The following is a 16,344-nucleotide window of genomic DNA, read 5'->3' as shown; positions in this document are numbered from 1 at the left end:
ATAAATAGAATTGTAAATTTAAAAAACACACAGAAAATATATGGGATAATTAATTCACAGTCATTATAAAAAATGCAGCATAACTGGTTGTTGCATTTACACTCTTCCAAAACTAACACAACATCTAAGGGGACAGAAACATGATTTTTATCAATGCAGCTTACTTCTATTAAGGACAGCTAGTTGACCCAATAGGCTTTGGTACTAAGTTATTAAGAATGTGATTCAAATCATTGGTTATTCAGAACACAACAATACCAAAAAAGATTTTACTGCAGTGGAAAAAAGCACATACGATATGCTTCAGCTGTGTACAATCTGTTCACCTGCACAGTTCAATACAATTCAAACAAAATTACACCTTGCAAATCAAGTATTACTCCAGGCCACTGAGAAAGATTTCTACTTAGAGATTTCTTCTTTTTTCATTAGAATGGCTCAAGGAAGCAAGAGACAGGATTAAGTCAAGCTATGAGTCACTAGGTAATACAAACATGTCTGTCTCACACACAAAAGTATCTGAAAATTATTTTAACATTCAATTTCAAAAAAATTAATCCCAAGAAGCAAATTTACCAACTAGAGGTGATCAGGAGCCAATTTTGTGAATATTTCACAGATGGGAAGACCTATTCATTTGGTTGAAACCATTCATAGGAACGATTAGGTCAGGAATTACCTAGCTAAGTACAGTTAACAGCACTACAATAACTTATAAATAATCAATAATTCTGCAAATAAATTAGTACCTTGGAACAAAAAACAGAGTAAATTGCTCTTACAGGTGAAAAACACAGAAAGTAGAAATTATGTGAGATTCCAATTCTAAGGATAGAGAATCTATTATGATATTCTGATAATAAAAATATGTTTCTTTAAAAGATTATTTGAAAAATGGATGAGAATCCAGGCTCAGTTTAGGGCAAAGATTTCATATCACAATATCCCACTCATCATAACAGAAATGCATCTCAAGTTCAACACACATCCAAATCTTTGCAAGACCAACTCTAAAGCATACTCTTGTCTCTCACTGGTCATTTTCTTCTTAGGGACACAGAAGTCCCTCTGGTGTCTCATTTCATTTATCCCCGTAACTACAGGCAGCACTACAGCTACAATAGTAGGATCCCTCCACCAGCCTGTATTTCTACTCTTGCCCAGCACCCTTTTCCCTGTTTGCCCAGAACTACTGGCATATGTCCTGGCTCCTCACAGCCTTCTGTGCATGGCAGCACTCTCACCCCTTCATTTCATCTCAGCTTGGGCATCTGCCCATTCTCCTGCCATTCCAAATTCTTCATACCCAAAATGAAACAAACACCAGTAAGACGTCCTCTCTCACTTGTCCCTGAGAAATAAATCCCTTCTGCCAGACACATGCAGCTTCCCCTGTGCTAATTCCTCCAAAAATTGGACAGGGTTTCTACCTGTCAATTATTTCTCTTTAGAGGTGACGGGCTGAAAGTAATGTCACTTCTTGGAGTCAGTAGGTGGATGAAGCTTTTGGCAACTCTCCCAGAAACCCTTTTCATGTTTCTGCAAGATACTGCTGGGGCAAAGTTGCTAATCTACAACTGTGCTGCAAATCTCAGCCCAAGAACATATGTTCTTGTGCTGTCAAGAAAGAGAACTGCAGTGAAAACATTACATAGTGCCAACCACTCACAAAAGATATATGGGTGCTCAGGCCCAATGCGCTGAGCAGAAAATTAAGACTCTTCTCATTGCTTTTCTGAAAATGTCTGTGTCATCTATAATCAATGAAACAGTCTGGAACAAAGCACAGCAATCTCTTTGTTATCCGAGTAGCTGAAGAAAAACAACCTAACATAAGAAAAGAGGACTTGTTATAGCTCAAATAACACAAATGCGTTTGTAAAAATTCATTGTCAGTACTTTGGTAAGAGACTGGCGACATGGACTTCAAAAATGCCACCATTTAGAATAATAATACAAAATAAATTGTTGCTAATACTGAGGAAGGAAATGAGAATTCTTAATGTGATTCCTAAGAGAAACAGGATTGGCTACAAAATCTTGACTCACATGAAGAAATCAAGACACTGAAAACAGAAAAAATCATTCTAGCATAAATGAACTCAGGAGTAATTCATAATACACATTGCATAAGCAATTATTTAATTCAATTCCATGTGTTTACCGCAATTTACCTATTAAAAATAGTGAACTGCTCTATTCAAATGATCAATACATAGAGTGTTGAAAAATGATAAAAGAATTTATCAGCATCTATTGTACTAACTAATATAACTTCAGCTCATTCCAATCTTCTTGATTTAATGTTGTCTGGTGCCTTGCTTCCCATCCCTACATGAGATCATATGCATTCCTTTCCACTTTGGTCACCATGCTCCAATAGACATTAAATATTTTCATAAAAACCAAGAATAAGTACATACTGAACAACTAAAGATGAGACTAGTGCAGAAGATTAGCTGCTGTTCAATTCTCTCCAATTTCTGCTAACTTCAGACACTCAAAGAAATCTGATTATGCTGTGTATAGCCCTTCATAACTATGCTTGTGGAGTAACAAAGTGTCATCTCATTATCATTTCACAAAAATTAACTGAAAATGTTAATACTTCAAATGGATTAATTATCTTTTTTTTTCTCTGAATCAGAGTAGTACAAAACACCTATTTACAAAAGGGCACACACTTCTGTGCCACACCAGTACAAGTGACAGAAAACATACTATTACCTGCCTGAAATCCTGATTAAGCAGAAACTTAATGATACCAAGTTAAACTGACACCTCTGCAGAACAGGGACCTCAATGCCTACGAGCACTGAGCTTTTATAGATTCTTTAGAAATGACCAAAGGCCCACTGAAAATAGTTTGGTTCATTAGCAGGGTATAAAGACTTCTTTATTTGGGGTGTGTAAATCCTGACTGCTGAGACTTAGTTTGCATTTACACTACACAGAGTTAACAGGAATGAAGGGAAAAAAATAAAAGCTATATTAAGCTGCATATTTTCCAAGATGACTTGGTCCTGTGTAGTGAGAATGGCAATCAAAAGTGCAACATTCTTTTAAAATTACTCATTTCTAACAGAAAATACACATTTTTTTCCTTTTGAGTTTTTCTGCAAGCTACCATCACAATTATGGGCAATGTGGGATTGTACAAAAGGGCTTGATTCTTCAAATTTTTTTAATATTGTGCTCAGAAGAGTGCTTCTTGTTGGCTTCTCTAGCAAATAATGCAATTCATGGAGAGATACTGAAATAATATTGAAAAAATGAAGGAAAAAATACTCACACTGCATTTCACTGTTTTATTTTTAAGACTGTTATCAAGGAGAGAAATCATTTGTAATTTGTGTTTTGTATTAATTCACTAGAGACTCAGAAAGTACAAATTATCAATGCTGGGTTAGCAAGACAAACCAGACCAGCTGTGGGCATGCAGATTATTCACTGACATAAGGCCTTCTACATAGATTAGTAAAAATTAATACAGACATGGCCTACCAGCATTAAGTTGAAAATAAAAACTTTGCAGAATAGTGAATAATCATAGATTCAACTACAGCTAAGGGCAAAAATCATGTTTTTAGGGTCACTGCTGTGGTTATCACTGAGATTCTGGGAAGAGCAGGACAAGTGTGACTCAAACACTTCACTGCTGCTGACGGGGTTGGGTGGACAAGGTCAGAAAACACAAGTTGAAACCAGGAGCAGATGAGAGAAGCAGAAAACAATTCAATATCCATGCACATTTGTAATTTATTTACTAAAGCGGAGGAAAGAAGCATACCTTTCTCTCATGAGCACTGGGCACACCAGGGGTGTTCTGCTTGAGGAAGCCTGCTGTTGTGGACCACCTGGTGGGGTTCTTGCGAGAGGGCTCCTCTGCAGGGAAATTTGTGTCGCTCACAGAGGCGGAGAGGCCAATCAGCGCAGGGTCACTACTGCGGCGGACGTGGAGAGGCATATCTGCAAAATCAAACAGACAGTAAATAAACATTGACTAGATTTAAAATGTTTCTGACAAAGGAAAAATATTTTTTCAAGCTCTGGAAGGATGGTGCGACCAAATGTGGCTTCACAGAGTAAGGAGTTCTGGACCTCAGCGCAGCTCCTCAAGTGCAAGGTCTGTCCCTCAAACCACAGCCTTGCTGCTTGGTTGCACATGGAGAGAAGGAAGGGAAAACCAACCCCTCTGAACCAAGCACAGCTCAGCGGCTGTCCAAGCACAAAGCTATCTGTTGGGCGGTGTGCAAAACAAAAACATGCAACATGGATTTGGACAACCAGGAGGTTAAGGTGACATACAGGCATTTTGAAGAGCAAGCAGGCAAAGCCTGGTAGCAAAGCAAGGGGTGGACTTGGACAACGTGTCCCCCACCCCGCTGCCAGGGCGGGGCACTGCGAGCACAACGTGCTGCCAGGAAGCTGCAGGCCAGCCAAGGCAGCCTCCTGACCTTCTACAATATACTCTGCATTTCCCTCTCAAAACTTATGGAAGAGACTGTTTTCTCCTCTGCATTCTTCCTTTGCCTCTTCCTGACAGCTCAAGCAAGATCTGAACTGATTAACCCTGATTCCCTCAGCCTTGCAGCTGGGGTGACTGACAGGAGAAAAATATTTCATTAGTAAAAAATGACGCAGCAGGAAGGTAGACTGATTGGAAAGAGATAAGGTTTTCTTAATATATGTACATCCATTCTGGAAACTTAAATGGCACATTAAAGTTAGTTTCTTTTGAAAGAGAACTTAATTTTTTCCAATTTCATTTATCATCCTACAGAAAATACCCACATATCTATCCTCTCCTCGCCCAAACAGAAGTTTCACTGCCTGAATTTGTGACCTCTTAGTACTCTCCCACTCAGCATCAGAATAGAGAGGCTGTGATTTATCAGTTTTATTTCTCTTTATTGCAGCACTGAGAACTCTGAATGCAAAGTGCAAAGGAAAAAGGTGAAAGCAATGGCACCTAAGCAGTTGAGTCAGTGGGAAAGGCACAATGGGCAACAGCTGAGAATAAAAACCAGGACTGGGTTTTAATGCTTCAATGAAACAGTTCCCAAGGAAACTGAGGGTGCAGGTCTGGCAATACTAACAGGAAAACACAATGACAGGAGCTGTTTGTTAAATGACTTGTCTCAATCTCAACAATAGCATCACGTTAATGTTACATTTAATAATATTAAAGAATCTTATTCTGCAGGGCATCACGAATACACTGAAAAATACAGTAAGTCATGCCACACAATGAAAACATGCAAGTTTTTTTTAATCTACAAGGACTCCTGCTGCTGAGATATAAACAAGTGTTACATGACCGACCACCAAAACAGTCAATCTATTTCATGTTCATTCTGGTAAACAAGAATAACAAAGAATTAATGGGTTTTTTTCCCCACAGCTGTTGTACTATTTCTCTTTGCTTTCAATTTTTTTTATTTTTAATTTTCATAACAAAAGGTAATTTCCAGCAAATAAAACACTTTATTTTCTAAACATGTATACACTTACTTATACATACACACCTAAATGCATAATGGAACTAGAATTAATTAAAGGAATATTTCATGAAAGATTACTAATTATGAAGGAAAGTATTAATGGGCAGAGTTAAGTCTACTAAGAATGTGATTTCTCAGCATATACTCACAGACTCTAATAGAGGGTCTTTCTTTGATTGCCTTGTTTTCAACTACTTCAGCTTTCATGAAGCAGCTGAAGGCAAAGCATCTCCTTTCCCCCCATGACAAACACACAACCAGTGCCCTATGAAACCCCAGGAGCTCTGTGAGCAGAGGTGGCTCAGCTGCAGCCCCAGCACTGGATGAGGTGACCCCTTCCCAGCAGTGCTGTGCTGCTGGCACAGCCCCCAGCACACTTTCTCCTTTATTAGATCAGCCTGAGCCAAAGGGGCTCTCTAGTATGTAGTGCCACTTAAGAATACCAATCTATATCTGCTCCAAGCAGCAGCCCGTGCACATTATCATGTTTGCCTTCACTACCCACCCCACAACAGAGAATTACAATTTTCAAACATGAGTTCACTTGCTCCTTATGCTTGTACGTCTATATATAAGCACGGTGATAGCAAAATGTTCTTGTATTTTTACACTTCTTCTTCAAATTGCTTGACAAAACAAAAGTTCAGTTGGGTGAACTTCTGTAAGAAGAGAAGCCAAACTGCCAACAAAGAAAGGAAATCAAACCAGCATTTCTGGAGAGGAGCAAGTCATTATCTCTGCCTTGGCTTCTGCTTTGCAGTCAAAACCTGACAGTTTGCACAATGGTGAGTAGAGACTCTTCAAAATACAGGTAGTCAATTATACAATGGAATTCCCAAATACTAATATGCTCTGGAGAGAACATTAACATGAGAAGCTTCTCTACAAAATCTACTCACAGATGAGCCACCTTTAGTATGACTAGTTTCATTTCAATAAGTTTAGCTATTGAGATATTTTCAGATATTTACTGAACATTTCATCAAATCTTTTTAACTAAGGGTATTCTGTCAATATGAAGGTAGAAATCATCTCTTCTAGTCTCTTCTTATGGAAATGGTTCCATACCTTAGGAGAAGTGATTTCTTTTACAAAGCAAACTTTGCAATAAAGTGAATTATAGAACAGAAAAAATTTGTGTTTGTTGCATCTATGTACTTCCCAAATTAACAAGGAACTTAAACACATGGCATTACTTTTTTTTTATTACTGGAAGGGGACAGACACACAGAGCTGGCTCTAACCCATGCTGCCTGGCAATGGTCAATAGGTCTTAATCTGAGAAGTAAATCTTGTTCACACTGTTAACCACAAGCTGGAAACATCATCTGCATTCTCTTCAACTGTTTCCTCTCCATTAAAACAACAACATAAAAGAATACATTGAACAATTTTTTTTTTAAACCAATATATTGTTGGCTAAAATCCTCTAGTTTACAGAATTTGACTAGAATTTATAGATTTGAAGAGGATATACTTTGAAATATTAAAAGGAAAATCAAAGGAAAAGAACTTAATAATTAAACCACAAGATAAAGTACGCATGGGACCAATGCAATGTCACTGATTCCAGGATGATGGCTGATACTGTTTGAAGTCTGTGGTTTCTTTGAAGAGTGGATAAAACAGCAATGAACTCTAATCACAAGGCTTCAAATTCTCTGTGGCACTAATTCACTGTAAATATTGATTTGCTTCTGCAGCTAAGGTGCCTTTTAAATAAGCACTTGAAATGGTAAATCTAATAATGAATTACAGGAAGTTTTAAAAGTCTAAGGAATAAAGAAAAATTGAATTAAAAATCCTGAAAGTTACCACTAACGCAGCTCTTGAGTCACATTCAAGGACTTGAAGTATTCAACCAAGAGTCAATTTCAGAAAGAATTATGTTGACAGAGAATCCCATTAAGTTATGTATATAGCCAGAATTCTGCTACAAGATGGTTATTTGTAGGATAGATCCAAGCTGTATAACAAAACACTCACATTCATAATCAAGAAATTCTGACTGGAAGTCTCATTTTATTAAAAGCAACCCCAGTTTCACTATAAATTATAAAAACAGCCAATACACATTTTATAACCATCTTTAAATGTAAAGAACACAGAGTTGTACCTTCCCTTCCTGCCAGCAATTCCATTTTTATTTTAAAAGGGTCATCACCTTCTCTGATTTTCAAATATGCTCACGAGTAAAAGTATTTGAGGATCTGGCAAATTTCATCCATAAAGCTGAGTATGCTGCCCTGTGTGCAGGCACTCAGCACAATGGATGGTGGCCCCCCAGAGCAGAGCTGATAGATACCTTCCCATCCCAATTTCCTCTTGGATGTCAGCTTGAAGGGCATGACTAGAAAAATACGTAGTTATATTTATATAGCATGGCAAACATAATTTTACTCTGTGAAGGTTTCAGCTCCCCAGTGCCACTGCAGTTTGTACAATTTGGTGTGCAGTGGATTTAAGGCACAGAAATGAAAAAATGATCTCAGAGTCATTTCTGGCCATCTCACACAGAACATGAGGCTCATGACAGATGAGTAGAGCGGAAGAGGATTTTTTTTCTCTCCACACACTAAGAGACATCTCTGGGAAAATGATGAATCAGTAAAACCAAAAAACTCTGTGGGAAAGAGTAGCTTTTAACCAAAAAGCTGCTCAGGTTAGACAGAGTTCCTGAAGGTGATCCCACAGATACATATGTACATCAGGGTGCACTGTATACACAAGACACACACAGATCCTGCATCAACATCAAAAAACCACTCTGGGGATGGAAATTGAACAGCTCTGCTGTCTCTACCACCCATCCAGCTCATCATTCTACTCAAATCCTCATCTGGAGCCCAAGAGAAAGGATGAATCAGGGTCATCCTGGGGTTGAGGAAAGCAGGACTGCTTCTTTCAGCTTGAAGTACTTGGAAATACAAGTTAAGGCTTTGTCTATATTTAATTGAAATATCTCTTTAAAAATATTTAGATTAGCCTTGAGTTTCACACTCCAGCACAGCTCCTGGAGTTCTGGTTCCAATTTCAGTAGGTTCAGTTCATCTTCTTGTTCCACTCAGTTAGACACAGCAAGAGCAAAACACCCCCTCTAACATTCAAAAGCTCAAATTCCCCTATCAGTTAACTTTCATATTTGCAAACCTCTAAAAACGAGGTGATGGTAACTTCCAAAGACCACCAAGGCTGTTGTAGACTTGACTGTGGACAGAAGGAAAATAGTTGGAGGCAAAAACCAGCTGACTGTGAACTTATCTCCGAACTACATTAAACCCTAGCAGCAGCTAACATAAGCCAGCACTTCTCTACAAGATTAACAAAACAGTGCAAATCAAATGTAGATATCTTGAATTAGAAATGAAAGGAAAAAAACACCCTTAAGCCATTCCAAGAGGTGAAGAAGCACTGCTGGGAAGACAACACCATCTGTCCTGCAGAAGAAAACAGGCACACTACAGGGAGATGACAGCTGGGATGGACACAAAACAGGGGCACTGCAAAGCTACCACCAGTTGTAGGTGCTTTCAAAAACTTACTTTTGAATGTCACAGCAAAGGAGGAGGATATACATACACTTATTTATTTATACACACACCACCAACTTTCTCCTCATGGCCCAGAGCAGTATTTTTCTCCCTCATGGAATCCACCCCAAAAAAAAAAAAAATTTCAGCACTTGGGAATGTTGAAATCTCCAGAATCTGTTTATTTGTATTATTCTCCCCAAGTTTATCCTCCTGTCACTAGTTACTCCCATCCTTTTAAAAAAAACTCTCTTTTCATATGTCACAGACCTCTCAAATCTCCCCTTAGCAGTGCTACACAGCACATAACCTTTGCCTCTTTTAAGTCACTATTTCTGTTCATTTTTGTAAACATTATTCCAGTCTTAACTTGTTCAGAAGGCACCTTGAATAGTCTATTTCTTAAATGAAATACCCTCAGTGCTGTTTAAATCATCCCTGTCAGCTTTTGAACTTTGATGCTAATACATAGTCAGCAGTAATCATATTTGGGTATTTTACTGTCATGGTATCAACCCAGAACATCCAAAGAAATCCTGAAATGTCTTCTGTAGTCTTGCTTCAGCATCTGTCTTGATAATTAAAGTATAAGTTCAGTTTAGATCAATGTCCTTATACATTATCTTCTATTTATTCAGGCTGAATCAAACTGTATTCAGCTGTGCAGCACATATCTGTTGGGTTATATATATCCTTCCTTCTTTCATGCGATTCTATTTTCCCAGTCTATTAACAACTAGAAATTTAATTAACACACTCTTTACAGTACTGATTCTTTCAGATTTAAAGATGTTAAATAAAACCAAAAGTGACAGGAAGCCTCACAAAACCCTATTGGACAACAATCTCTAGACTAAGACTGCCTCCAACTTTTAAGATTTCTATGCTAATTTTTAATCCACTTAAATGCTAATTTAAGTGTTTATGGTCACATTTCAAGACACTTCCATTTCTATCAAATGCTTCAACATTTGCAAATACTACATGAATTACCCAGTATTCACCTGCAAATGCCAAGTGTTTTGTATTCATGGCTTTCCCTTTCAGAATTACAAGAAAGGTGACATAGTTTAGATAATTAGCATTTCTCTACTTGAAAATATGTTTATGCATAAAAAGATCAACTTCTAAAATTAAATTTTCTACATTCAGAATTCTTGGTTAAATAACAAGACTTCTACAGCTCTTACAGAGAAAAAATCATTGTTTCATACAACTCCAGATATTTATAACTACTTTATGTAGAAACCAACTGTTTTAGTTGTTTTTCCAGCAATTCATCGTCGAACAGCTTATGTACTTCTCACAGACATATTTTCAATGTTATCAAATACTCTCTGTTTTCTTGTATCTTTAGTTTTAAAAAGGCACATTTATAATCATTTGCACATTAAAGCATGACAAGTCACCATTAGCCTGTTTTCCTCCCACCAGTGCCCCACACACTTGGAGCTCTGGCACGGAGCCACACCAGGGGCTGGGCCACAGCACTGCGAACACAGCGTGGTCTGGCAGATGGCAGAAGAATGCAGCAACTTCTGTCCCCAGCCATCACACAAATGCAGAGAAAAGACATTTGGCTATGTAAAACACACCAACAGGAGCCCACTGCATGCTAGCACACCTTTAAGAAACATAGGACATTATGATAGCATGCCTGTGAACAAAACTGGAAGAATGGATAACAGAGAAAAGAACACAAGCAAGCCACTAAAAAGAAATCTTGTTACAAAGCAGAAGAAAGAAAAAAAGTCTTTACTTTCGTGGTATAATTTTCAGTTTCTTTTAATAGAACCTAAGTTTCTCATTTCCCCAACCATGACTGCTTGATGACTTTGAAATTCAGAAATAAAAAAACAACCTGCCACAGTTATATTTTAATAATGAGGTAATGTTAAATCCTTATCTTGAAAGGCCTTTAAAATAACAATCTTCCTTCTCTTTCTCTAATACTCTTTCTTCTTACTTTTGAATACTAGGATCCAGGAAGAAAATTATGATTGCACCCTGAAACTCAATTTACTTAGACACTGACTTTTAAAGCTAATTAGAGAAAGATCTTTAAAACTGAAATTAAAATTTAATTACCTTCACCCTCTCTGTCTCTTTTCTCTGGGCTCTTTTCTAAAATGCAAATATCTTTATATGCCAAAAGAAAAGACAAAAATGTCAGATTTTACAAATGTTCTACTCATCTCTGTCAAAAAATTGCATTTCAGTATATTTTAATGAGCTACAGTCTCTAGGTTTTGGGTACATTCTTCATTATTTCCTTAAAACATCCTGGATTACCTCTTTACCTATTTTCATGCTACTGCTACACATGTAAGAAAAATGTACTTGTAGTCCCCCAGATGCCAAAATTTTTGCAAAAAATTTACATCTTACTTTTTCAAACAGTTTGTGTCACAGTAGGAAACATCAGCTTTGCTGCTGTTGAAGTTATTTTGCTTTCATTAGAGATCACTTTTCATTACTAATAATACTATGATTGATATTTAGTTATGTTTTAATGAAGACACTGTATTACATACCTTCATTCATTCTACAGTGCAAGCCAGAGTTTACAGTGACAGGAACAAATTCCTGGCTGCTCTGAGTTGATTAAACTTCAGCACTCTGAGACACAGGAAGGAAGCTGGCAGATATTTTTCTTACCACAACTTTGAAACATCCCCTGAAACTTAATGGAAAAATTCCTCCTGTTACTAAACATAATGCAGTGCTATGAAAACTGTTGATTGTTTATGGTCCAAATGCTTTGGATAGGCTCAGAAAAGAAGGAAGAAGTTTGCAATGTTTTACTGGATAGAAGAGAAAAAATACAGATGCAACAATGCAACAATGAATTGTAACTTAAAAAGCTCAGTTGGGAAGAACAAGAAAAGTTTAAATGTGTATAATACACAGTACAGTTATTTCATCAGTGACTTTTAGTCAGAGAAAACCTGCTGTGGTTGCCAATGCCATGACCCCTTCTGGTCCCCAGGCCACCACTGAGCTTTTCTGTGAGGAGGGGAAGGGGTGGGAGAAGAGCAGCACCCTGCAGCACCAGATATCAAGGGTTCAGTACTGCTTGTGAGTCTGTGTCCATTTCTGACTTATCAGAGAATAAGGCTTCTCTCAACATCAGTTGCCAACACAGCCTCCTACATCCCTGCACGACCTCATGTGTGAAGTGAGAATTCCTATGCAGATCATTTGCAGATGCCAAAGAGTTAAACATGCTGTAATTGCAATTCAGCAGCTATGTGTGTAATTAGCAAGAGATTTGTCACTAACACAAGTCCTTACAAAGCTGGTACTGGAATCTCCCTCCTTTCCTACTCTCCATCAAAAAAGGAGAATAATGCCTCACCCACTGGCTCATGAATGGCATCACAAAGTGACAGAGAAGTAAAGGCCCGAACTGCCCAGAGGGCTTCAGAGCCTGCAGGCTGTCCATCAGCATCCCTCAGGGAGCTGCCCAGAGGAGGAAATCCTACACACCAGCCACTCCCTGGGGAGGAAATGGAATCCTGCAGCATTTCTACCAATGGTCAGAATGGGAAAAACACCCCCAAAGCTTCTGAATTAGTAATGGTACCATCACTAAACAGTCTGGTGGTACACAGGATATGGTAAATTAAAGGTGGAAGCTGGGATCCTACTGGGGTCCTAATTATGGGAACTGTGAACAAGTTACATGGGATAGTTGTTTACTCAGTTACTTTTGCAGCAGTAAGGGAAAAGGTATCCTTTGCCAATCATCAGATGAATGCTCAGTTCTTGGAGGTGTCTGGCTGTTAATCTGCTACTTGTCCATGCTTGTGTGGAACAGTTCCTTGCCACTGAGCAGGCACTTGGCAATGCTCCTTTTCAGGCTGGGGTGAGCATGGCTGGCTCCAGCCTTGCTCCACTGCAGACAAGTTCAGGAGACATCAAGAATTGAGCTGGGAGGCTTTTTGAGATATAAAAGCAATCCTGTATATCACAGGTCACTGTCAAGGTGGAGAAGTCAACAATTTGGGTATATCAGTGCCTGGAGGTGGATCTGAACCTGAGTTACACAAAATCCAGATAGCTTCAGAAATAATTACAGAAATACAGAACTACAGAAATAATTTAGACAGATTTTTAACAGAAGCATAATAATTATGACAACTAAGAAAACTTGACCACAATCATTTAAAAGGTTAGAGGTTTTGGACAGAAATTATATGTGCATAGCTATATGCACAAAATACAAAAAAAAAAAAAAAAATCCCAGAACACGTGGGAAGGAATTGCCTCTATGCACACTACTGAGTTTCCAACACAGCAAACAACATTTACAACTAATGTCTATAATAAGACAGAGTGAACAGAGTCCTGAACTTCTATTAAAAATTACCAACAGCTTCTGCAATCTTAATGGCACTTGCTCTTGTTTCCATGACAGAAACATTTACTAGGATTATTAGAAGCATGTTGGTACATTCATGAAACATGCTCTCATTATCAAATGCTCTCAATATCAAATATCTGTGAGTTAATGTTGCACTGAACTCCTGTCTGCTGCTGATGACCAAGAAGAGCAAAAGATCTCAAGCAGAAGTAGGAAAAGGCCACGTCATGCCACCCTGTGTGCCCATAAACAAGATTTAACAGAAGGCTCTTCTGCACGCAGGGACTAACACAGCTCAAAGGCAAAGCACAGAGCATAAAGATCTCAAGAATATTATTTTCTGTCATTCAGTTGCAAGTATCAAGCTGTTTCCCCACAGACAAATGGAACATTTGCGTGTTTAAGTAATGAGATGAAATGCCACCAACCCTCCTGGTCCACAGGGGACACATGACAGCAGAGCTGCCATGACTGTGACATGGGAGGGCAGATAGTGCTGCTTCCTGCCAGTGTGTGATGCTGTGCCTGACCTTTCACTGGGGTAGGTCAGAGAACAGTCTGGAAGCTGCAAAGTTTGGTGACTACACAAAACTAATGGTGACCAAACAAGGTCTTTCCAACCACAGAGTGGGGTATAAGAAGCTCCAGCTTCAACACAACATGCTAAAATTTTCTTTTGTTTTTAACAGTAAAGATCACCTTCTGCAGAAAACTCTGGCGTTGCCAGTAGCCAAACAGTGAGGCAATCCAGCCTGCACTGGAAGATTGTTCAGATAATTCCCCAATGGGACAATAACACATAATGCCTGCTGTTCTCCATGGGGTGACAGACCAGCAGAAAGCCTCAATTATTTTCTAGATATCCCCTTACTGTTTAAAACCATGCCTAGTAAACAGTAGGAAACTAGTGATGCTTGAAGTATGTGCAAAGTTGAGCATGTACATGTACTTTTCAAAGCCCCCTAAAACAACAGGGAGCATAAATTGCTCTGTTTTGGAAATGAAGAATATTTTCTACACCTTGAAAAAACTTTGGTACTGTCTTTCCTTTTTCTCTTCCTTTTTTTTTAAATTTTTATTTCCCCCCCATTCATCTCCTTCTACAGCCCTGGAAACATGCAGTTACACTGCATGCTTAATTATGTGCCTCTCACTCCATTTTTTACTTTCACATTGCCAAATCTGAAGAGAGTAAAAAATTATTCCCTTAAGTTCAAAACCAAGAATAAGCCAGTAGACAGAGCTTCAACTGAGGTTCAAAAGGAAATCTTGCTACATGAAAGACAGTTCGTGAATTTTTGGATCAATGACTTTTCATGCTTGCAGTTGCCAAATTTCATTAGAATTTGTGATTGGTTCTAGCCCAGAGATGAAGATCATCTTTCTTAGTGGAGAAACAGCTTTAGCCAGAACTAACAGAAGATATTTACTGAAATACTATGGTATATACCTCATGCCAGAATTTGTCAGATTCCCAGCAGCTAACTTTTCCAAGCTGTTTCCACACCACAATGCTCCCTCCTTGTCTCATCCTAGAATGTGCTACAATAATTTCAAGTATCTGCATGCAGAGAGGGCACATGAGGTGGACAAATTTAATTTCACAAAATCTGTAAATATTTATTCGTATTATTTATTATTATTATTCATTTTATGTTGTTAAGGAATTCTCACTTTGTTTCATTCTTCAAAGAAGATTAATAAGGCAGTTATTTTTCTGCAACCCAAGATATATTGATAGACTGAAATGAGAAAAAAAGTGGACTACCAGTATGTTTTACTTGGTTTTCTTCCATTAGCATGAGTAATTGGAGATTTCAGCTTAAACATGAGGAATGTCAACAGATTCCAAAGAAAATCAATAGCCCAGGACAGGTTACTCTGGAAATGCCCTGCAAGTAGTCAGCTGGACAAGAGCACTCTGCAAAACCCCTCACACTCTGCACTCTACACCAAGCAGAAGAAAACATCTTGTTCCAACTGGTCTGGCAACTGAATGGCTTCTTCTGCACCTGAGCCAGACAAGCACCTCGTGCACTTGTGCACCTCACTCTCTCCCAAAACCTCCCTGCAGAAAGACTGTAAGGTAACAAAATCTCTGCTGAGGATGGACAGGAGGAAAAACAGGAAAACAAAGGAACTACACGTGTTCTAATTCCCATGAGCCCATGGCCAGGGTTGCTTTCCTCATGGACAGAGTGCTCACTTCCCTGAATGCCACACACCAGACACAGCCCCGCAGCGTCAAGGCTAAGACTTCAGTCCATGGCAAAATGGATCCAGGAGCAAAGCAGGAATATGGAAGGGTCACTCTCCATCCAAATGCCAAGATGAAAATGCAAAGAAGAACTACTTTTCTAGCTAAGCCCCAGCTGCATGGAGATACCAGGCAGGATGTAAAGGACAGCTGTAAGAGCACTATGGCATCCTGTCATCAGCATCCACAGGCTTCCCCTACCCATCCTGCACCTGCAAAACCATAACATGCTCCTGTTATAACCAAAAATAAAATTCAGTGTAATAATACTTTTAGCTTAAGTTAATTCTTCACAAAGGCTCTGTGGAATGCAATTCCTCAAAATTTTCCATTTCTGAAAAGAAAGTTACCTTGCATAACCACTAAAAGAAAGCCACAGGGAAAAGTGAGCCATCCCCTGTACTGATGGAGCTATTTCTTTAACCTACCTAAGAGCAAATGGTTTTAGGGAACAAGTCTTATTATCATGATTTTATATTACATTAGAATTTAGAACGCTTGCTAGTAGTAAGACCTTCCTATCATATTGATTTTCAATCCATGCATCCTTACACGGCTTGTGCAAAACACCTTTCCAGTCACAGAATGAACACAAGGAAGATGCACAAACAACTGTGAGTGGGAGAACATCCATAGGCTCTTACAGATCATCAATTTCTCTACAGCATGCACCACACAGTCAATGTG

The 16,344-nt window shown here is 38.6% G+C and overlaps 1 protein-coding gene across 14 annotated transcripts in view; it reads right to left on the bottom strand.

Annotated features, from left to right (window-relative positions):
- Positions 1-16,344, bottom strand: part of PARD3 (par-3 family cell polarity regulator) — a 444,327-nt gene that overhangs the window by 261,934 nt on the left and 166,049 nt on the right. For all 14 annotated transcript variants that reach the window (XR_009420516.1, XM_059493593.1, XM_059493627.1 and 11 more), the window contains exon 4: positions 3,791-3,969. Coding sequence is in view for 13 of the 14 variants with exons in the window: in XM_059493593.1 (XP_059349576.1) it covers positions 3,791-3,969 (179 nt within the window). In the remaining variant the exon portion in view is untranslated. The remainder of the gene's footprint in view (positions 1-3,790; positions 3,970-16,344) is intronic.

Source organism: Ammospiza nelsoni, chromosome 1, assembly GCF_027579445.1.
Source record: "Ammospiza nelsoni isolate bAmmNel1 chromosome 1, bAmmNel1.pri, whole genome shotgun sequence".
Taxonomy (NCBI): domain Eukaryota; kingdom Metazoa; phylum Chordata; class Aves; order Passeriformes; family Passerellidae; genus Ammospiza; species Ammospiza nelsoni.
This window is presented reverse-complemented; position numbering and strand designations above follow the sequence as displayed.